General features: G+C 31.3%; 1 protein-coding gene across 2 annotated transcripts in view; it reads left to right on the forward strand.

Annotated features, from left to right (window-relative positions):
• The window catches only part of ABCC9 (ATP binding cassette subfamily C member 9), a 190340-nt gene that overhangs the window by 104214 nt on the left and 63089 nt on the right, over positions 1-23037 (forward strand). Inside the window, exons 18-23 of one of the 2 annotated variants that reach the window (XM_074268855.1) lie at positions 6327-6365; positions 7834-7935; positions 8369-8453; positions 10147-10227; positions 21826-21963; positions 22122-22247. In XM_074268855.1, coding sequence (XP_074124956.1) covers positions 6327-6365; positions 7834-7935; positions 8369-8453; positions 10147-10227; positions 21826-21963; positions 22122-22247 — 571 coding nt within the window. The remainder of the gene's footprint in view (positions 1-6326; positions 6366-7833; positions 7936-8368; positions 8454-10146; positions 10228-21825; positions 21964-22121; positions 22248-23037) is intronic. The other variant, XM_074268856.1, reaches the window with a different exon arrangement.

Raw genomic sequence — 23037 nt, forward strand, 5'->3', positions numbered from 1 at the left:
TAAGTAGCAAGTATATTCTTGATGGGGCATGATGAAGTTGGTGATGAATTTCCTTGTTGAAGATTAATAAAAAGAAAAAAAAACTTTCAAAAATTATCCTGTAAAGAAGAACAGATTTTTATTTATAAGTTTGACTAAAATTATAGAAAGTAAAAGAATTTACCATATTAATTATTATTATTAACTATAAAAAGGCATTTCTTTTGTTACAGTAAAATATTTCCTTAAGTATTCTTCTCCAACAAAAAATCTACTACATATACCTAAATCTCATAGAAGATTACTCAAAAAAAGTAGCAAACAGAGAAACTTTTAAAGTAATACATAAACAGGGAGACTTGTGCTGGCTAAAGGTATTTGCTATTATCTTAGAGGATACTTAGGAGAGATTCTAAATAGAAAAGGATTCCCTATGCTTGATAAGGATCTCTGGTTGTTAATTGTATCAAGTTCTGGAATACTGGAGATCCTTCTAAATGAGATCTATAGTCATTTAAAAGAGTTTAGCTGAGTTATCCAAGAAAGGAAAAACAGTTTTAAGAAAAATATAAACTATAACTAGACAGTTGGATGGGCAGCTCATTCACTGTGATAGAACCACCAAATTTCAAAATTTGAAGAGAGCTCAGTAACAACTTTGTTCAACCACAGACAAAAAGAATCCCCATCACAGCAAATTGTTATCCAGCCTCTGCATCATGACTTCTGTTATATGAGAGTCCCCTACATCTCAAAGTTAACATTTCAATTTTGGATAGCTACATTTTAAGTAAGTTTTACCAGATGTTCAGAATATTTTTATCTTTGTTCCACTTTTACAAAATATTGGGTCAAAGCAGCACAAGTCAAATACCTCTTCTTCATGACAGATTTTAAGTATTGGAAGTCAGCTTCCATGTCCTCCCCAACTCTTCTTTTCTGTCTATACACAATACCAAACCCTTCAACCAAAACTCTTATGACATGCTATTCTGGGCACTTTATCTGTATATTCCTGATATTATTGATGTCTTTCCTAAACTCTAGTATATGTTATTGATTATAGTACTACAGGTAGAGTATGGCAGTGCATAATGAATCTATCATTCCTTATTCCTAGAAACTATGTTTTTTGATACAATCCAAGATCATATTAACTTTTTTTCTGACTGCTACATACAGCTCACTTTTGATCCATATTGAGCTAATAATTTATTAAAATCTCCAGATTTCTTCTAGACAGACTGCTATCTAACCATGCTTTTCCTGTCTTATAAAGTCAGTTTTTGGAATTCACATATAAGATATTTATTCCTATTAATTTTCATCTTTGACCCATTGTTTAACCTGCCAAGATCCTTTTAGAGCTGACTTCATTTTGTGTCTCAGCTGCCTTTCCTAGCCTTTTGTCACCTATAACTCTGAGAAGCTTACCACCTGTGATTTTATCTATAAATAAACTGTAAAAAGCATAGAACCAAGCAGAGATCCCCAAGACACTCCACTGGAGACCTCCTTCCAAATTGACATTGGCTTATTAATCAATACTTTTGAGTCCTACCATTCAACCTTTTTGGAAGTTTCTCAATATTTTATCATCTAGCTCACATCTCTCCCATATTTTAAATAAGCACAGATGTTTAATCAAATGTTGTGCTGAAATATAAAGAAACTCTATGGCATTGCCTTAATCTACCATCTTCCTCTCTTAAATTTACTTAGTCGCATTCTGATTTGATTCTAGAACAGCAAAATTTTTAAGCACTTTATTTTTTTGAAGTGGCAATTTTTTTTTCTGTAGAGGCTACTATACTCCTGAAATAGCTTTTTGCCTCTTATTTTCTTATATGCCTCTTCCTTCCACTTCAGTGAATATTTCCTTGCAAAAAAGACACACACATACACACCTATATGTATTGTGTGTATATTTAAACATTGCTTCACTCATTCATTGAAATCATCTAGACATCATTTGCTTCTGAAAGCAAATTTAACATTCTAAGTCTATAATTCCCTATCTCTCCAACTTTTTCTTTGAGAAAAGGTTGTTTATAATAATTTAACAGTATAATTTTCTTCATTGTCTTTTCTATGTTGTTTTCATCATTCTTATGTTGTTTACCTGATTTCACTTAATATACTTTGCATAAATTCATGAATGACTTATTTATATTTTTCAGAATTCCTTAATTATCATTCCATATGACACAGTAATATTCCATTTTATTATGTATTATGATTTATTTAACTATTATCCAATCAATGAATACCACTTTATTTTTGGTTCTTTGTCATCACCAAAAGTGTTGTTCTAAATATTTTGGCATATATAGGATCTTTCTGTTTTTAACTTCATTAGAATATATCATTCACTATATCAGTGTTTTAGAATCTTTTTTCACTTATTCCTAAATGATACTTCCAAAATTGTTGGACTAATCCATAGTTTATCCAATAGTGTATTAGTGCATCAATCTTCCTTTAGTCCCTTTAGCTCTGATTATTGCTTTCATTTGTCATCTTTGCCCATTAAAAGTTAAAGCATGAAACCTCCACATTGCTTAAATTGTATTATTTCTTATTATTGATGCCTTGGAGCCTTATTATGGAAGCCTTCCTATGGCTTTTGATAATTTATAATTTCTCAGTTTACTGTTAAAAACAAAGCATCCTCAGAGTTAAAAAAAATTCTTCTGTTTATTCATTTGTTTTGATCACTTATTTGCTAGGGGAATGAATGTTTACAGCATTTTACAATCATATATTTGTATTAATTCCCTGCATATGATATTATAATTATATTATATTATATATCTACATGATATATATAGATGTCATATCCTCATCAGAAACATCTGAAAAAAAGATTTTCCAGTCAACAATTTTCTTTGACACATCAAATGTATTGATTTTATTCATGTAAAAATTTTATAATTTCTTTTCATAAAATTTGTTTGATTAAGGACTATCCCCAAGATTTATAGTTGTGAAAGGTATTTCTTCATTCATTGTCCTCCATTTTTTAAAAAAGCTAACCTTTTAATATTTTGATTGTGTATCCATTTGAAATTTGTAGTTTGTTTTCTAAGATGCTAGTCTAAATCTATTACTTTGACAAACTTCTCTCTAGTTTCTCCAGCAGATTTTGTTCTCAAGTAGATTTGTTTTTGATTTTTACTTAGGTAGTCTGTTCAACTGATTTGCTTTTCTATTTTTAAATAATAATAAATAATTTTAATGAATACTTTTTCATATATATTTTAAGATCTGGAAGAGCTATCCCATCTTTATTTTTATTTCCCCCCTCCCCCTCTACTTTTTATAGAATTATAGGAGTATAGATTTAAAGTTCAGATGCTCTCTTATTCCTGACATTTTGTGACTCTTTCTTGGTCCTCTTCCAGTCTTGTTACCCCTCAGTATCCTTTGCTGGATACTGTGTCCCCTTTACTTTCCTTTTGTGTGTGGATGTATCATAAGGCTCTGTTGTATGCCCTTCTCTCTCTCTCTCTGACTCTGTCACAGTATCTCTCTCTGTCCATCTGACAGTGTCTTTGTCTGTATCCCTTTGTCTGACTGTATCCCTTTGCCTCTGACTCTCTTTCTGCCTCTCTGTCTATCTGTCTCTACTGGTCTGTCTCTTTTTCTCTTGTCTATATGTCTCTCTATCCTCTGGTGTTCTTTTTAGTTATTTGTAAGATTCAATTAGATCTACATAAATGATTCAAAATTATATATCCACCCTTAATCTCTTCCCTAATTGCTAGGATTTTTATCTGGATGTTTTATCATTATCTCAAACACATCCAAATTGGAACTCCTTATTTTTCTCATCAAATTCCCATATCTCTTCTGAACTTTTCATATTTCTTGATTTATACATAGAAAGAACTTAATAAGTGTTTATTAAATGAATGAATTAGGAGAAAGTACAAAGATGGGAGATTTTATAATTCACAAAGTGGCTAACATCACAGAGGAACAAAATAAACAGAACTTGAAATGATTTTGTACTCAATCTTCAGATTTCAAGTTTTTTTAAATTATACTTTCTTTTATATTCTATTAATAAAAGATTTTGGACTGAATTCCTTGTGCAATTTAGCCTATCCCTTTGAACACATAGTATATTCTTTAATTTTTTTCAAACTTTTGATATTATTTTCTTCAGAGCATGAGTACTTCATAACTGCTTATGTGGAATGGGTGAAATGAATAATGTAACTGACTAAAAGAAAATTTCAATGATAATTTCAGATGATTTTAGTGTAAGATGAATATAGAAGAAAATAATTAGCTAACATAAATCCCCTCTTCCTATTTTTTTATTAATTTTTATAATTATAACATTTTCTTTGACAGTATATTTGCATAGGTAATTTTTTTTTTCTTTTTTACAACATTATCCCTTGTACTCCCTTCTGTTCCAAGTTTTTCCCCTCCATCCCTCCACCCCCTCCCCTAGATGGCAGGCATTCCCATACATATTAAATATCTTATAGTATATCCTCTCTTCCTATTTTTAAAAGCAAAAAATTATTTTTTCTCCTTTCCTGAGAAAATTATATATTTATATATTAAGAATATTTTAAAGGCTCATGAAATTTATTTATTTTATAATGTTTGGAATAATTAATTAATAAATTTCTTTCCAGGAAATGAATCAAATGGTCAAACAGTTGATCTAACAGTTATTTTGTTATAGAAATCAATTGTGACAAAAGTGATGGAGACATAATTTTTATTGACAATGAAGCCAACAATGCAGGAAGCCTGTTCCATTGGCTCTAGGGTATAGTTCATCCCTCCAACCATATAGGTCTTGACCAACTAATGATTTAGCTAATGAAGTTAAATGACACAGTAGTTAGCATCAGAAATAGAATTTGACAGTTTCTGATTCCAAGCCTTATCATTGTGCCAAATATGATCAGTGGTGACATAAAGTTTTGCAATAACAAAACTAGTTTGTCCTAAAATATTTACTTTGAATCAGTTGCCGCTACTGTAGTGATAGAAAGCTAATGGTTAATCAGGGAAACTAAAAATGATTTTTTTCTTTCATTTAGTCTATTTGATAATTCTGATGGACTATTGCTCAAACTTCTGGTTTGGACTATAATTTGTCAGAGGGCTTTGGTCTACAATATGTAATTACAATGAAAACAATAAATATAAGGACTTCTTAGTAGCACTAATGAAATCCCAGTGCCCATGATTTTGAACATGTATGAGTATGACAGACTCCACAACATTTCCACCTGCAAGTAAATTAAAAAAAATTAAGAAGAAATCAGAAATTTGTCTTTCCTATTCTTTATTGTCATCTCGGTTTCTTCTCAGTTTAGATGTTCCTGGGTTTTTATATTTTCCCCTCTCTTTCTAAATCTGCTTTCAGGAAAAATTCTTGATGTCATATATCTGTAAATTATTATGAAGTTAATGCATTAACTGCTGATGCTATTGGTATTTTAACTTTGTAATTGAGAAATGAAAAGCTTCTTTCTGTCCTACCCCACTGTGATTCAATAAATTTCAATCATCAACAGACTGGCAGAGGAAGATGATGTTGTTGTTGTACTAGCTACATTTCTGTTCTCATCTACATTGTAGAGCAAAATCTTATCAATAATTCTTTTTGTTAGTTAGTTTTAAATAGATTTATTCCTTTACAGATGGCCTTAATTACCTATGGTATTATTTTAAACCCATGCTAGCTTACTAATAGGTAACACAATCCCTTAGAGAGTATACTTCTGACAACTATCAATGAGTTGGTATATATTTAGAAAATAGTGATACGAGCACAATTCAAATAAAAATAGTTACACTAAAGCCATGTTATATGTTTATCTTTCAAGTGGAAATTAGTTTTGGTATATCTTGTTATTGGAATATTGTGTTGTTTTTCTTCTTTAGCACTGATTAGATAGTTCTACCTAGAATGTTAGAAATGAAAGAGACTTAAATACCAATCAAGAAAATATTACCAAGAAACATAAAATAGCTTATCTAGGTTGATTTGTAACAATGCTAGAGCTAAATATATCCATAACTATGTGAACCTAGTCACAATGAATATCTGTTATGAAAATGAATAGTATTGTTTACTAAATATGAGCTTAGTGTCTGTTATTTAGTTGATATAACAAAAGCTTAACATTTATATCTTTTATTGTTATCATTTTAAGCTGTATTTCTCTGAAATAAAAATAAAATTATATTAGGAATTTAAGTATTTACCTAATTTAAGTATTACCTAATATTTAATTTTCCCCTTACATAAAATGTGTATACTTCATTAAATCCATTTCTTGAATAATGAACATTTTTTACCATACTTGCAGTGTAAATGAATCAGAGCCTTCTTTTGAAGCAATCAGAAGGTATTATTTCTATTTTAACTATGTTTAATAAAAATAACTTTCTCAAACTTTCCTTAAAACTTAACCTTTTACTCCTTAGTCATTTTATTGCTTTTCTTCATATAACAAATAATTCATGAGAATGTGTTAGCCAAATTTAAGGGCAGTGGTTTTCAACCTGATTAGGCACAATTATCAATTTAGCAGAAATAATCTTAGCCAGAGTTTGCTCACATCAAGTTGCAGACATCTTAATCTTAATTAAAGCTCATTATCTCTCTTTTTTTTTAACCAAATTGGGTTTGGAGTCTGTTCACATAAAATTACAAGTGGGCATGGGAACTAAATAATAATGTAGCATTAGAGTCTTCCATTCAGATACAAAAGAAGACCCAGAAACAACATGCCAAAAACCTATAAATCAGAATGGGTACTTGTGCTCAAGGTTGGTCACCACTGTATGACTATGAATATATCCATCTAAGAAGCAATACTTGCATATATTACATTCTCACATCTTTTAAACTTGTGAAATTGATATTACAGGAAAATAGTGTTTCTAATATTCCATATACTACAAATACTCTTTCTTTCATAACCTTAAGTTGCACTTACTGATTCCAAACTAACAATGAAAAATTGACTTCAAACTGAACTAGCCCACAAATTCCATCTTCTTCTTTAGTCTAAATTTAGGAATAGTTTCTTAACTATTGAATATCTAATGTATAGACATCTAGTATAATTTCCAAGACTTAAAAAGATAACTTTGTAATCATGTTAGTGTGTAAACTCTTTTAATATGTAATTAAAATGCATTTTACTTAAATATAATTTTTCTCTAAATATTCTTTATGAAAATGATTTCTTAGTTTAATACAGTATATAAGAATTTAAAACATACTTTTAAAATATGACTAAGCCACAAAACATAGTTATATATTATGGTGCTATTATTGCTGCCCTTTTTTGAAGAGTCATCTATAGAAAAAAAAAATGTATAGAGACAGGACTTAAATAGAATTTTAAAGGTATGTGGCTACTGAAGATAATTATATTTGATGATTTTGGAATTGCATATATATTTAATTACATAATTCATGGATATTATATTTGATGACTTTGGAATTGCATATATATTTATTTACATTATCCATGAAAAATTTATATTCTAAATTTTACTTTTCTATTTTTTGGACATTTAAAGTTAAAATTTTTACATTTAAATATAAGTTTTACATGTATAAATTTTCTACACAAAAATGTGCACCCTCCATTCCAATTTGATCAAAAGTTTAGTCCTTTTAGGTTAAGTATTAACAACACAACTAATTAACAACATTGGTGGGTTTTGAAAATGTCCCCTTTAAATCCCTTTTAATTTGTTTTTAAAACCTTTTGACTTTCAGCTACAAATGAGAAAAAAAGTATGTTCTTTGCATCACTTTGTTATCATTTTATTTACTTTTTTCCCCCTCCAATTTTGCAGCAGGAACAGATACTCTGTGGCCTATGCAGCTCAGAAGCCCTGGCTACTGAATGCTACAGTTGAAGAAAATATTACCTTTGGGAGTCCTTTCAATAAGCAGAGGTGATTATGAATTCAACATCAATACTAATCAAAATACAAACAACTAAATATTTTAATTAATGCGACTATTGTTTTTGAAATGGTTGATCCAATAGTTTCTGAATTTCCCTGATTTCCCCTTCCTATGCTTGTTTACATGCTATTTCATCATGATTAATGGAGTCTCCTCATGAAAAATAGTATTCAATGGAAAGTCTAAGATTATCTTTCACCATTTTAGCTCTTTTCTTCATATATATATTTAAGCAATTTTCTATGTTTCACTTTCTGTATATACAGATCTTTAAAAAGTATGAAACTTTCACTACAATTTGTAAATGCTTATATTGTCTAGTCCCCCAAGATTAGTGGGACTGCAGCCTATAACTACTAAGATTGCAAAATAAGTTACTAAGCTTTGAACCCAGAACTAAAATTCATCATTTTTCTGCAGGTATAAAGCTGTCACTGATGCCTGTTCTCTTCAACCAGATATTGATTTGTTACCATTTGGAGACCAAACTGAAATTGGAGAAAGGGTAAGTCAAAAGTTATATAATCCTTATTACTCTATAATTTATTTTAAAAACAATATAAAGAAAAGCCATTGACTTTTTTCATTAATTTTCCATAAAGTAATCTGATAACATAAGTAGGATTCTATAACAATGGGAAACCAACTATTCCTATAAGTTAATTTCTTTCTACTTGCTTTGATTTTATCCTGAGCACTTTTAGTCAGACTTTCAAAATCATTTCAATGGTTCCATAAGAAACCATTTCTTTCTGAAACAGAATTACATTTTTGGGGGGAAGGTATTATGTAAGAGAAGAGGTCTCAGGCAATTTTCTTAAATATTCATGGTGACTGAGGTATTGCAAGTTTGGGACCATTATTTCCAAAGTCCTGTAGTATACAGCATTAGAAGCCATTTGTAGTCCTGTTTCTAAGATTAGTGAATCAAAGCAAGTAGAGAGAAATGAACTTATAGGAACAGCTGGTTTCCCATTGTTATAGATTTCTGTGCTATAAATATACTGGGATAGAGGGATTAAGAAGTGTCCTTGGTAGAAACACCAGCCAACAGTTTTCAGGTAAGATTAAGTATTCCTTAATATCTCCAGAATAATTGTATCCATCCCTTCTAGTCACTGGGTTAAATATAGACTGCTTATAATAGACCCTTACAAACATAATTTGGCAGGAAACTGATGTTCAATGCTTGATTCAATGCAAAAAGTATCTATTAGATGATTATTATTTTCTTAATATTGTGCTAGTATCATGTCCTCATGTTGGCCAAAATGTTTTTATTCAGTATTTTGTTAGCTATGCATTGTTTTGTGCATCAAGATCAGTGCTTATACTTTTTCCTCTGCAATCCTCTAATGTTTCTTCCCTGACAGAATGTCTTTTTATAATTTTGTAAAAATTGCCTGAGACTTATCTCTGATATTCAAGCAAAACCCTAATATCTCTCCAGCCTGAAACTTCAGCTATTTGACTACCAGAAGAGCATGTTGCCAAGCAGAAGATTTTTCCTAAGATACTAACATAACATTAATCTAAAATAAAGAATCAATTAGTAGCTTCAGAAAAAATGTAATAATAAAAATATATAATGCTCATTATTAATTACATTTCTTTTTATAGATAATACCAATCATTGATTCATTATTATTCACTTGTCATATCTATAAAACAAAAGTTCTATGCAGTAGTAAATAAAAAACTTATCTTGACATAATTAAAATTTGGTCGGGAGAATTATCACATGAACATACCATTAACATAAGAGGTGGCTTAAGTGGTGCAGTGGATAGAACTGTGGATCTAGAGTCAGGGAAACTTAAATTTAAATCTGATTTCAGTTACTTATAAGCTATGTAACCCTGACCAAGTGACTAAGCTTTTATCCTTCAATTTACTCAACTGTAAAATGAAGAAAATAATAGCACCTCTGTTGAAAGATTGTTGTGAGGATTAAATTAAATAATATTTGTAAATTACTTAGTACAACCCCTGGCATGTAGGTGACACCATTTAAATGCTTATTCCCCCCTTCCTTCTTCTTAGAAGTAATTTAAACTTATAGTATTAGAAATTGTTAAAGTTCTGATATTAAGAAAGATGATTTTGTTTAAAAATAGTTTTGATTTTTATAGCTTGTTGTCCACAAATCATTTTGTTTGCTCAAATGACTGATATTTATGATCTATTATATTTATTAGGGGATTAATTTAAGTGGAGGTCAAAGACAAAGAATCTGTGTGGCTCGAGCTCTCTATCAAAACACCAACATTGTCTTCTTGGTAAGAATATTTCTTTTGGTTTTATATTTAATTTTTTTCCTCATGAAGAAGTAAATATTTAGAGATGAAGTGGAGTCTTCATTTATCCAAGAAAACATGGATTAAATTTAGGGATTTATAGAACACAGAGTTAGATCAGGCAGAGGGGACAGAGAAAGATAACAGACAGCCATAGTGCTGATTATTGGCCGCACAACATTATGGGGTGAGTGCTAAATGACTAAGTTTTTCCTTCCAGAGAATGAAGTATTTCAAGGAATTACAAGTAGTATGTTGAACTACAGTAATACACATGGAAAAGTTTCAATGCTATAATTTCAATCCATCAAATATTTTCAAAACACTGGTTTATGTGGATCTTCCTGATTCTAGGCCCAGCATTCTATACCTCTAACCCCCCGGGGCCTGCACTTTGCTAGAAATACAACAATTTTCAGGATTTCATGTCATTTTCTTACTACCTTAATGCTACAAATAGTCTCAGTTATTTTCTTTGCTGATTATCTGGGGTCTTTGATGTAAACCATCATATCATTTGAAAATAGATTTTGTTCCTTTTCTGTTAATGTGGTTGCCTTTAACTTTTTAAATTTGTCATACTTGTTATTGTTGGCATTTCTAAAGCTATGTCACTTAAAAAAGATAAGGCAATCTTGTTTTGATCTTGTACTTTTTGGGAAAGTGAGTAAGGTTTTTCCATTGCAAATAGTGATAACTTTTGGCTTTAGACACATACTTTTTATCATATTAAAAGTTGCTTATTTTAGAAAAACTGAATATTTTTCATCTCAATAAGCAAGGGCAGTACTTTAAAAAATTGTGGATATTTAAAAAAAACTATATTTTGCAAAATTTTAAGCCAAGATAATGCAATTATTTGGATTGAGGGATTAAGGGAAGGGTTTTTCATTATTGTCTTTTGTGTCTGGGTCTTAACACAAGTTGTAGGAGCAAGAAAAAGGATGTATACTTATTTGGGGTAGCTAGGTGGTGCAATGGATAGAGCACCAGTCCTGAAGTCAGGAGGAACTAAGTTCAAATCTGGCCTCAGACACTTAATACTTCCTATCTGTATGACCCTGGGCAAGTCACTTAACCCCAATTGCCTCAGCAAAAAAAGTAGGTGTACTTAACTAGTCAATATAAAAGGATACTAAGTTGGAATAGACTGATAATGGATATTTAAAGTAAGTTAATGGAATAAAACAATTGAAATTTTGTACCAATACAGTTCAGACATTTTAAAATTAACTTATGTCTATCTTTCTTTTCTAGTAGCATGTGTATGTACATATGCTTATGTGTTTATATATGGTGTAACCTAAAAGAGTATTATATTTTGTCAGACATTGCTTTTGCATTGTGATTTTGGTTGCTTTGCTTCTAAAAGATTGCTTAGTCTAATTGTTTTCCTGATATTAAGCTATTTTTGTATTCCTAGTATAATTTCAATTTTATATAATAAGTAATTTATTGGATATTTTCCTATAGTCTTTTGTGCTAAGATTTTATTGAACATTTTCCCATCAATATTAGAAGCATAGTTGTCTCAAAGAAAGAATTTGATAAAATATTTATTTTCCCTAATTATTAAAATAATTTTTGCAATAAATATGGATGCTTTTTAAATGTTTCACTGAATTAGTTTTTAAATCTATTTGGATGTACAAAAATGATCTTTGGGAAGGTAGATTTTCTTTTCTTTTTTTTTTTATTTTTTTTTTATTTTTTATTATATATATATTTTTATAATATTATCCCTTGTATTCATTTTTCCAAATTATCCCCCCCTCCCTCTATTCCCTCCCCCCGATGACAGGCAATCCCATACATTTTACATGTGTTACAATATAGTCTAGGTACAATACATGTGTGTGAATATCATTTTCTTGTTGCACAATAAACATTAGAATCCGAAGGTACATGCAACCTGGGCAGACAGATATTAGTGCTAACAATTTACATTCACTTCCCAGTGTTTCTTCTCTGGGTGTAGCTACCTCTGTCCATCATTGATCAACTGGAAGTGAGTTGGATCTTCTTTATGTTGAAGATTTCCACCTCCATCAGAATACATCCTCATACAGTATTGTTGTTGAAGTGTACAGTGATCTTCTGGTTCTGCTCATTTCACTCAGCATCAGTTGATTTAAGTCTCTCCAAGCCTCTCTGTATTCCTCCTGCTGGTCATTTCTTACAGAGCAATAATATTCCATAACCTTCATATACCACAATTTACCCAACCATTCTCCAACTGATGGACATCCATTCATCTTCCAGTTTCTAGCTACAACAAAAAGAGCTGCCACAAACATTTTGTGTATTTTTTACTCTTTAGTATTTCTTTGGGATATAATCCCAGTAGTAGCGCTGCTGGGTCAAAGGGTATGCACAGTTTGATAACTTTTTGGGCATAATTCCAGATTGCTCTCCAGAATGGCTGGATTCTTTCGCAACTCCACCAGCAATGTATTAGTGTCCCAGTTTCCCCACATCCCCTCCAACATTTATCACTATTTGTTCCTGTCATCTTAGCCAATCTGACAGGTGTGTAGTGGTATCTCAGAGTGGTCTTAATTTGCATTTCTCTGATCAGTAGTGATTTGGAACACTCTTTCATGTGAGTGGATATAGTTTCAATTTCTTCCTCTGAGAATTGTCTGTTCATATCCTTTGACCATTTATCAATTGGAGAATGGTTTGGTTTCTTATAAATTAGGGTCAGTTCTCTATATATTTTGGAAATGAGACCTTTGTCAGAACCTTTGTTTTTAAAAATATTTTCCCAATTTGTTACTTCCCTTCTAATCTTGTTTGCATTAGTATTATTTGTACAGAAACTTTTTAGTTTGATGTAATCAAAATCTTCTATTTTGTGATCAATAATGATCTCTAGTTCTCCTCTGGTCATAAATTCCGGGAAGGTAGATTTTCAATGGCTTGTTCCATATTGCCTTCTGAGACTAGTCAGAAAACACATATTAAAATTACTTTGCACAAGGCATTGCACTAGGCAGGCTAAAAGAGGAATATAATATGTACATAAATAAATATAAAACAAAGGTCAAAGAATACAAATATAAATAATACAAATAATACAAAAATCATGGCAAGAGAAAAAAATTTAGATAGTGTTCAAGGGAAATGTTTTGAGGAAGAGCCAACTTTCAACTTGAAGACTTAGGATAGCTTTGAGAAGAATAGGACTATAAATATAGAACTAGAGGGAACTTCAAAGACTTTCTGGTTAAGCACCTCATTTTACAGATGAGATAACTATGTTTCAGGGAACTTAAATGATTCATGGAAAGTTACATGAATAGTAAGTGTTAAGTGAGAAAATCAGAATTTAAACCCAAATCTTCTGACCCAAGATCCATCATATGGAGTCAGTGTCTGATCTGTAACTTGAAGAAAGATAGATTTCAATAGTTGAAGATGAGGGGAAAGTATTTAAAAACTAAGACTTTTCTTAAAGAAATGGGCAGATGATTTATTCCAAGGGCCATAAAAATAGCATGAGCAGGTGCTGTGGAGTGCTTAGAGCTTCATTAGATATCAAAGATGTCAAGGTCTTTCTACGCATCCTGGGCTTTCATCTTGCGATTGGACTTTGATGGCTATGGAAGAAAGAGTAAGGCTGATGAGTTTGTACAGCTCAGACTTACTTACATCTAACTCACATGCAAGTCAAGAAATCATTCTATTAGGTCACTGGTGTCTGAAAATAAAAGACAAACAACTGAAGTATTCAGAGGCAACAGAACAAAAGTTGCTTAATAGGCTGTAGTACAGAGTATTTGAATTTTACTTAAAGTACATATAGGAAAATAATATGCCACAAAGCTATGAAACAGGTAGGTTTTATCTTGCTTTGGTCAAACTTTAAAGTTTGCATTTTATCCTGTAAGTAATTAGAAAGCTCCTGAAATTTTTGAGAAGAGTTGTGAAAGTTTTTAATGACCTGAATATTACAATTATTTCAATGACAATATGAAGGATGGACTAGAGAATGGTGAAATTACTGGCTAGAAAAATTGTAAGAAAACCATTACATTATTCTGTGCAAGAAGAAATAAGGACCTATATTAGGGTGGGGTAATATAAATAAAACAAGGGGACAGGTGTGAGAGATGTTATAAGAATAGAATTGACAGGATTTGGTAACTGATTGGATGTGGGTTGTAAAGAAAAGTAGAAAATCTAAAGTGTTATTTCTAACCTGAGTGACTAGAATAATGGTACTGCTTTCAATAAAACAGTGAATTACAATGAGTCAGATAAAAATCATTTGTCCTCCCCTACTGCTGAGCCAATTCCAGTGTGTCAACACTCCTCTTAAAATCTTCCTCTCCAAACTATTGCATGAATATTATGGTAAGTGCAGATTTCTGTATTTTAGATGGCATGTTAATTATATTGATATTAATTCAGCCTAAATTTTCATTTTCTTTTGATAGTTACTTTTAGTACATAACTAAAATTTTACGTAGTTTTCACATCAATTATTCCAAGACAGCTTTCTCCCATCCTGTATTTCAGTAGTTTAGTTTTTGAAGCCAATTGCAGGAATTCTGATTTATTATTGTCAAATCAAATCTGATTTGTTTTGGCCCAGTTTTATGTGATAATTTTAAACATTGAGGTGACATCAGTTATGTTGACTTTATTTCTCAGTTTTCTATCATTAGAATAGCTACTTACCATGACCTTTTTTTGTGAAACTGATTAAATTCATTGTTGTAAAACTAGGGTATTTTTGGAGGACCTCCATAGAGTACCTAGCCATATAGAGTAAATAAGGATATTTCTTAATAAAGATTATAAAACTTTCACAAGGAAAACTATAATAGTCATATGGTAGAAGATGGGGGTAGTGCTACAAAAAAGTAAAATATCAGATACATATTGGATTTAACTTGACAACTTCATTTGTCAAAAAAAAAAAAAAGGAAAATTGGACTCGATATGGTTTTGATAAACAAAAGAAAGAAAGCCTGAAAGAAAGTGACTACCTCAGCTTGTCATTCACAATATCACGGAAAGACAACACTACAAATAAATATTAAAATAGCTTAATTTATAAGCATTTACAAATTAAGACAGAAATCACTAAGAACCACTATGGGTTGGTTAACAACAAATCAGGTGAAAATACTTCCTGTCCATGTTTGATTCATTTTTGTAGATCATGGGCCTATCAAATCATGTGTTTGTCAAGAAATATGAATTATTGGTACACTTGTTGACCCCATGGCTAAGAATTCTTATTAGTGGTTCTATAAATGTATAAGTAACATTTTCTCCTTCATTTTCTTAAGTCTAGACAATCACCAAAACAATAAATCTAGGCCTGATTGCCAATTTTCAAGGCATAAATGCTCATGCTAAAAATTTAGCAACTGATTCTTATGAGCCAGGATCAGCCAGCTCCAGCACACTGGAAGGAATCTCAGAGGTCATTTATTCCATAAAATCAGTCTATCCTCATTTTATAAATGAGGAAACAAATGCCCATGGAAATGAAATGACTTACCCACAGTATTTGGGCCAAGGTTCTGAATTTAGTTCACCAAGCTATTACCATTACACCTTTATAGACAATCCAGAGAAAAATAGATTATGAAAAATCAGCTGAAATCCATTTTACATTGCTTATTTACATGCTCAGAATTTACCAGAAAATGGGGAGTACTCTGGGAATTCTTTAGTCTCTGTTATAAAAGGAAATATTTTCTTTTGCTCTATTGGAGCCAGAAATAAGTCCTAAAGACATCTGGATTATAACCATAGTGGCTTCCTGAATTACCCCAAACTCGCATTTTCCTAGAGGCTCAGTCTGAATAAATGCAGCTGCCTTGAAGTCTGACTAAATGGACCACTGAAATGATAGTATATCTATCCATCTCACTGAAATATATCCTCAGTAGTGAGAGTATTCTATAATATGAGTTTTCACTTCATCTAAATCTTAAAATATGTATTTTTAGATTTTTTATGCTTTCATAACAGCAATAATCAGTATTTCACATTTTATCAATGAATAATTCTAATATGTCATAGTAACTTTGGTGTTACTTAACATTTTATATGTTGGTGGTATCTCCATTGATGAAATTATAAATAACCATAATTTTTCTGCTTTTTAATATTATACTTTTTACTTTTTCTAAAAACATCTTGCTTCCATGCCATATTTATCTAGTAAGGATTTAGCTTTTAAATGCAGCTGAGTATATTCTAAGGTCAGTTTAGTATCAAGACACACATGCAAGGAACTAAGCAAGTTAAGATAATAGGATGTTACCTGTATGGGAAACTTGAACTTTGTAATTTCTCTCAGTTTTGCAAGAATGACCTTGAATAAATAATTGACATCTCAGAAGGGGTAGAATAAAGCCTTCTCAGTAAGGCAGTGAGTCAAATAGCATTTATTTAATTTTTTCTATGCCAGTGCTTTTGCCAGCATTGGAGAGGAAAAGGAAAGTAAAAATCATAATTTCTTCCCATAGGGAGCTCACATTTTATTTCATTTAACAAAAAAACAACTATATAGATATACAACAGGCACATATACAAATACATATATACATGTATGTGTGTGTATAAATAATTGTAGAGTCATCTCAAAGGGAGTGTGAGATCTCTCACAGAAAGTAAATATTAGGAAGCAATATTAGTGGAAGTGTGTAGAGAAAGTGTTGGAGACAGCCAGTAAAAACGTCTGGAATGGAAAGATCAAGTGTCAAGAGAAGAAAGATAGACTAGTGTTGCTAGATCATAGAGCAGGGGAAGGGAATAAAATACAAAAGGATCAGAAAGGTAAGAAATGGTTTGCAAAGGATTTAGAAAGCCAAACAGGATATTATTTTTCATTCTGTAGATCATATGGAGCCATATAAGTTCATATTACTTATTACTCATTATAAGTCAGACCATACCAGGTGAAATATTTGTATGAAAGTGTTAGCTGGTGTTTCACATAAATCTAAGACATGCATTTTTATTTTTACTTTGTACTTAGAAGAGAATACCTTTACTTGAAAAGTCTTTAACCCGTATTTGTATACATAGTTTGAGCTGTTCATCACCTCTGCTTTGGCTATATTCTCCTTCCTTCCCAAATTTGAACCTTTGTTGAATCTGCTTCAGTGTCTATCTTCTAACTTTGAATTCCTTAACTCTTATCATATCTTAGCTTATGCCTTGCTAACCCCCATTCCTGAATTATTCCCACAATCCAAATTGTATGATCCTATTTATGTGCTGATGAACATCGCAGAGGATATCATATAACAATATTGGATAGAATTACCATTTTTATCTAATGAGCTATTTTCCCTGAGCTTATTCTTCCCCTTTCCTCACCTCACAATACTTTGATTTAATTTATGGCTTTTTTATCCCAGACTTTTTTTTTGAAGCAATTGATCTTACTTACTAGGTTACTGCCTTTATACATAACCTTGATTCCTTTGCCATCTGACTTATAATTTCATTACTCCCAAGTCACTGCTCCTGTCACCAAAAATCTTTTAATGGCCAAATTTAATGGTCTTTTCTTTGCCCTCATCCTCCTTGACCTTTGCTATATTTTACATTGTTCACCACTTCTTCCCTTTGAATGCTCTTTTCTCTCTGAGTTCTTGTGATACACTTCTTGAATTCTTATTTATCTATGTATGTATCTATCTATCTATATAGATGTTTTTTAATAATTTCCTAGATTTTCATTCATATACCTATTACTATCAATGTGGTTGTGCCCTAAAATTCTGCCTTGGGCCTGCTTTTCTTTGTTCTTGTTTTTTTTCTTACAGTAAACTCATCAATCTTTTTACACATACATACATATATGTATATACACTTTGTCTTATACATTGTCAATTCATCATGTCCAAAACAAAATTCATTATGTGTCCTTCCATAGTCATTTCCTCTACTAAACTTACTATTTTCTATCAATTGCTACCTTAGTTCATAGCCTCATTGCTTATTTCCTGGATCATTACAGTGGATTCCTAATTAGATTTCTTTCCTCCTCTCTTTGCATTCCAGTTCATTTCCCACACAGCTGTCAAAGTGATTACATAAGAATAAATCTAACCATGTTGCTTTGTTATTTTATGAACTTTAAAAGCTCTCCTCTCACCTATAGGATCAAATATAAACTCCTGATTTTAAAGTTCCCTGTGGTTTGGCCCCAACCTAACTTTCAAGGTTCACTATATACTACTTCCACAATCCATGATCCAATCAAACTTTTCTTTCTTTTTCTTCATTCACAAAATCCCTCTTGTACCTCTGTACTAGCCATCCTCCATGCTTGGAATATGCTTCTTCCTTTTTCCTCCCTCTCTGCATTTCTCACTTTCTTTAAGACTTAGGTCAAATCTTCTACTGTGATGCCTGTCCTAATCTCCTCTATATCTGCTGCTACTAGTGTCTTTTTTTTAAAAAAAAATTTACTTAAAACAACACAAATAATAAGAAAAACAAAATAGAAAAAGAAAGATAGAAAAAGGAAAACAAAGGAAAAAAATTGTCATGTACCCAGAAGAATTTAAGGAGAATTCAAAATATACAACAATAAATTTCCATTTTCAGAGAAAGCCTATATAATAATAGAAGACATTATATTCATGACTATTCATTTGCTTTCATTAGAGGTTTTTTTTTTGTTATCTGCTGTGTACTTTTTACTTTATTCTTTTCCCCTTTTTCATCCCTCCCAATTCCCCCAAGCAAGCTAGTTAAGTTTTATATGTTTGTATCTACTACATACCTATACACACATATAATATTTATATGCACACAGATAGTATACATACATATCTCCATTTATATATATAGTTACCTATACACACATAGATGTGTATACATATACATACATATATACATATACGTAGATACCCATCTAAAGCAATATTAATATGACTGACATGTAATATAGATTTCTCTCTTGATTGAATTTTTTTAAACTTGAATTTGAGATCAAGATTACTACCACTACTTTTTAAAAATTAATACTGATCATCATTATTGTATATATATATGTATGTATGTATGTATATATATATATATGATATATATTTTTTTTCTATCCCTGCTAAGTCTCCTACTTTAGTTTTACTCCTTAACTTCCCTTGCCTTTACCTAACTTCCCCCACTCATGAATCCTTCCTTTATCTTCTCCCCTTACCTTTCCCCTTCATCTTTATTCCATTCTCATTAATCTACACATATTATCTCATTTCCCTTAATCTAAACACCCTTTGGTATCCTATATCATCTTTTTCCTCCTTACTAGTGTCTTTAGTAATAATAAATAATTATTTATTATTGGTTTGTATGTAAATCTCTTATATTTATTTTGTTTATTCTGTATATACTTACCTATGTACATGTTGTATTTCCCAATAGAATATGAGCTCCTTAACAGTATATGTTAATATTTTTAATGTTTTCCAAGAGCCTAACATAATGTCTGACACATAAATCCTGCTTGATTATTTAATTAATTTCCTCCTTTCCCATCTTCTCTAACATATTTCCTCTACTGTAATTTCTCCCTCATCAATCTTTAGTTTCTCCCAATAATCTGATTCCTTCCCTATTAAACTATAAAAATATGTGTCATCTCTGTCCTTTAAAAATCCCTCAATAGCTTTTACCATTCCCAATAGCTCTCATTCTATGTTGTTCCTTCTTTTTTATCCAAACAAGGACTCTTTGTAGTTGGTTAACCAGATTCTAATGACAGCACCTAGGAGGCACAATGGATGAAGTGCCAGACTTAGAGACAGAAAGACTGAGTTCAGCTGTGGCCACAGATACTCACTAGCTGGGTGTTTCTGGGCAAGCCACTTAATCCAGTTTCTCTCAATTTCTTCCTTTATAAAATGACCTGGAGAAGGAAGTGGCAAACTGCTTCAGTATCTTTGCCAAGAAAACCCCAAATAGTGTCATGAAGAGCTGGAGATGACTGAAATAACTGAACAACAAAGAGATATGGAAATCAATTAAGAGTTTGTTATAAGAGGGAAGGAATAAGCACTAAGCACTTTATAAATATTATCTCATTTGATCCTGACAACAATACCTTGAGATAGATTATCCCATTTTACAGGTTGAGGAAGTAACTTGTTCTAGATCACATAGTTAGTAAGTATCTGGGGCCAAAGTCTTACTGACTCCAGGCTCAGTGTTCAATAGTCCAGTTTTTAGCTAACTAGGAACTAATTTATTTGTTACAGAAGACAAAAAAGGGGCCAGAACAAAAAGTCAAATTTTAAAAATTGACAAAGCTTGTTTTGATGTAGGTGTTGAGAGAAAAGGAAAAAAATAAATATGACCTTCAGATTTGAATCTCAGTGATTTGAAGGATTATGATGACTATTTTCACCTTAAAAGAATTAGTTTCTTGCAAAGAGATACATTTTGGGAAAATGTGGATATAATTCAGATAGGATGAGTTTGAAATATCTATATCTACTTATATCCAGTTGGAGATAGTCAATAAGCAGATGATAATATGGAATTATAGTTCAAGTAAGAGAACAAGGCTAGACATGTGGATTGAATAATATCCTGCACACAATTGATAAGTGAACTCCTGGGAACTTATAAGGTCATCAGAGAAGAAAAAATAGAGAGATACAGATTCAGAGATTTTGAGTAATTATTTAATGGGCCACAGAAGAATGTTGGTCCAGGAAAGGAGTCAAACATAGAACAATCAGATAAGCAATAGAAAAGAGAGGGAAGTGTCACAAAATTCATGAATGCAGGGAAGAGTGATCAGGGAGTGGAACTGGTTAATAGTGCCAAAGGAATTACAGAAGGCAAGCAGTATAATACTCAAGGGGAAGAAAACTCATTGAACTTAGTATTTAAAGGAACACAATCTTGAAAATTGAAGTTTGAAGTGAGTGGTGGGATCAAAATTAATCCTGGAGAATGAAAAATAAAAGAGAATTGAGAGAAAATATAGAAGATGGTTAGAAGATTCTTTCTGAGTATTTAACTAGAAAAGGTTAAAGAGCTTTAAGATATGGGGCAGCTACTGTACTGTAGACAAAGCACCAGTCCTGGAGTCAGAAGGACTTGAGTTCAAATCTGATCTCAGATACTTAACACTTACTAGTTATATTACCCTGGACAATTCACGAGAAAGAGAGAGAGAGAGAGAGAGAGAGAGAGAGAGAGAGAGAGAGAGAGAGAGAGAGAGAGAGAGAGAGAGAGAGAGAGAGAGAGAGAGAGAGAGAGAGAGATGAACAAATGAGAGAAAGAAGGAGCATAGTTAAGGAAAAAAGTCTTTGGATGATGTACAAGTGAATGGGATCAAGAATAAAATTAGAAAAACTGGCCTTGACAAAAGAGAGAGAGAAAGGCCAAGTTTCTTCAATGAAGCAGAGGAAAGAAGAGAATACAGGATAGCAAGGAAGAGTTTTAAGTGAATAATATGAATATTTAAAAGATAGTGTATAATTTACAGATAATATTAATAATTTCCACTAAAATTTTCTATAAGAAACCAACTTCTAAAATATAACTTGTTCTTCTCTTCTCTCTCCCAACCTTGTTTGTGTGATTCAGGATGACCCGTTTTCTGCACTGGATATTCACTTGAGTGATCATTTGATGCAAGAAGGGATTTTGAAATTTCTACAAGAGGACAAGAGAACACTTGTTCTTGTGACCCACAAATTACAGTACCTGACACATGCTGACTGGGTAAAGAGCTGAGAAAAGATGTTTAGTGATGACTTTCTCAGAAGGCACCTTATACAACTAATGAGTTGAAAATGTTTTCAGTGATTTTAAAGATAAAGAAAATTAAATTTTGATATTTAACTTGCAAATGTAATTTATGTATAATCTATTTCCTTTAGATCATAGCTATGAAGGATGGCAATGTACTAAGGGAAGGAACTTTGAAAGATATTCAAAATAAAGATGTTGAGCTTTATGAGCACTGGAAAACACTTATGAATCGCCAAGACCAAGAATTAGAAAAGGTAATTTTAAGTAGTACTGAAAAATCAAGATGGGCAGGATAGCATATTCTCTAGTTCTTGAAACTTCCTAAGAAAAATAGCACCAATTTTTAATTTAAAATCAAAATATTGTGCATGCTTATTTCTATAATCGAAATAATAGTATAAGTAAACACAGAATTCTAATGATATTACTGTAGAAATAGTGGCCAAATATATAGTTACATATAGATAGATAGGTAGATAGATAGAGATACAGAGAGATAGTAGATATAGATATATACATATATATCTATATGATAGATATAAATGTAAATTTAAGTTTAGGCCTCAAATATTATTTTTATGATATGGTTTGTCTTAAGATTTTCCATTTCTTTCTCTCTTCTTTCCTCATTCGCACAGTAAGAACTTATTTAGATCTCATAATATTTTTTAAGTAAAGAATCACAGACAAGAGCCAATATAACATTGAAAGAAAGGAATGAAGGTGGATCAAAAAAATAATTGTAGAGTCTTCAATTATTAGTTGACTGAAGGAATAGAAAATGTAGAGAGTGGAGTGAATAAATAAAAGAGGAAAAAAAGCAATGTTTGCATAACTCAAATTAGAGAATCTGTAAGCTGAAATTGTTATGGTGATATCTAACCCTGAAAAGTTATCCAAGTTCCTAAAAGAAATTGCTGAAGAATTATAATGTAACAAAAAAAGGAGAAATAATCATACTACAATAACATGGAGAGACACCACAGGGGGAAAAGATATATTTAAAATATATGAAGAGATTAGAGCTGTTTCAAATGAGTATTT

The sequence above is a fragment of the Sminthopsis crassicaudata genome, chromosome 5, assembly GCF_048593235.1.
Source record: "Sminthopsis crassicaudata isolate SCR6 chromosome 5, ASM4859323v1, whole genome shotgun sequence".
Classification (NCBI taxonomy): Eukaryota; Metazoa; Chordata; class Mammalia; order Dasyuromorphia; family Dasyuridae; genus Sminthopsis; species Sminthopsis crassicaudata.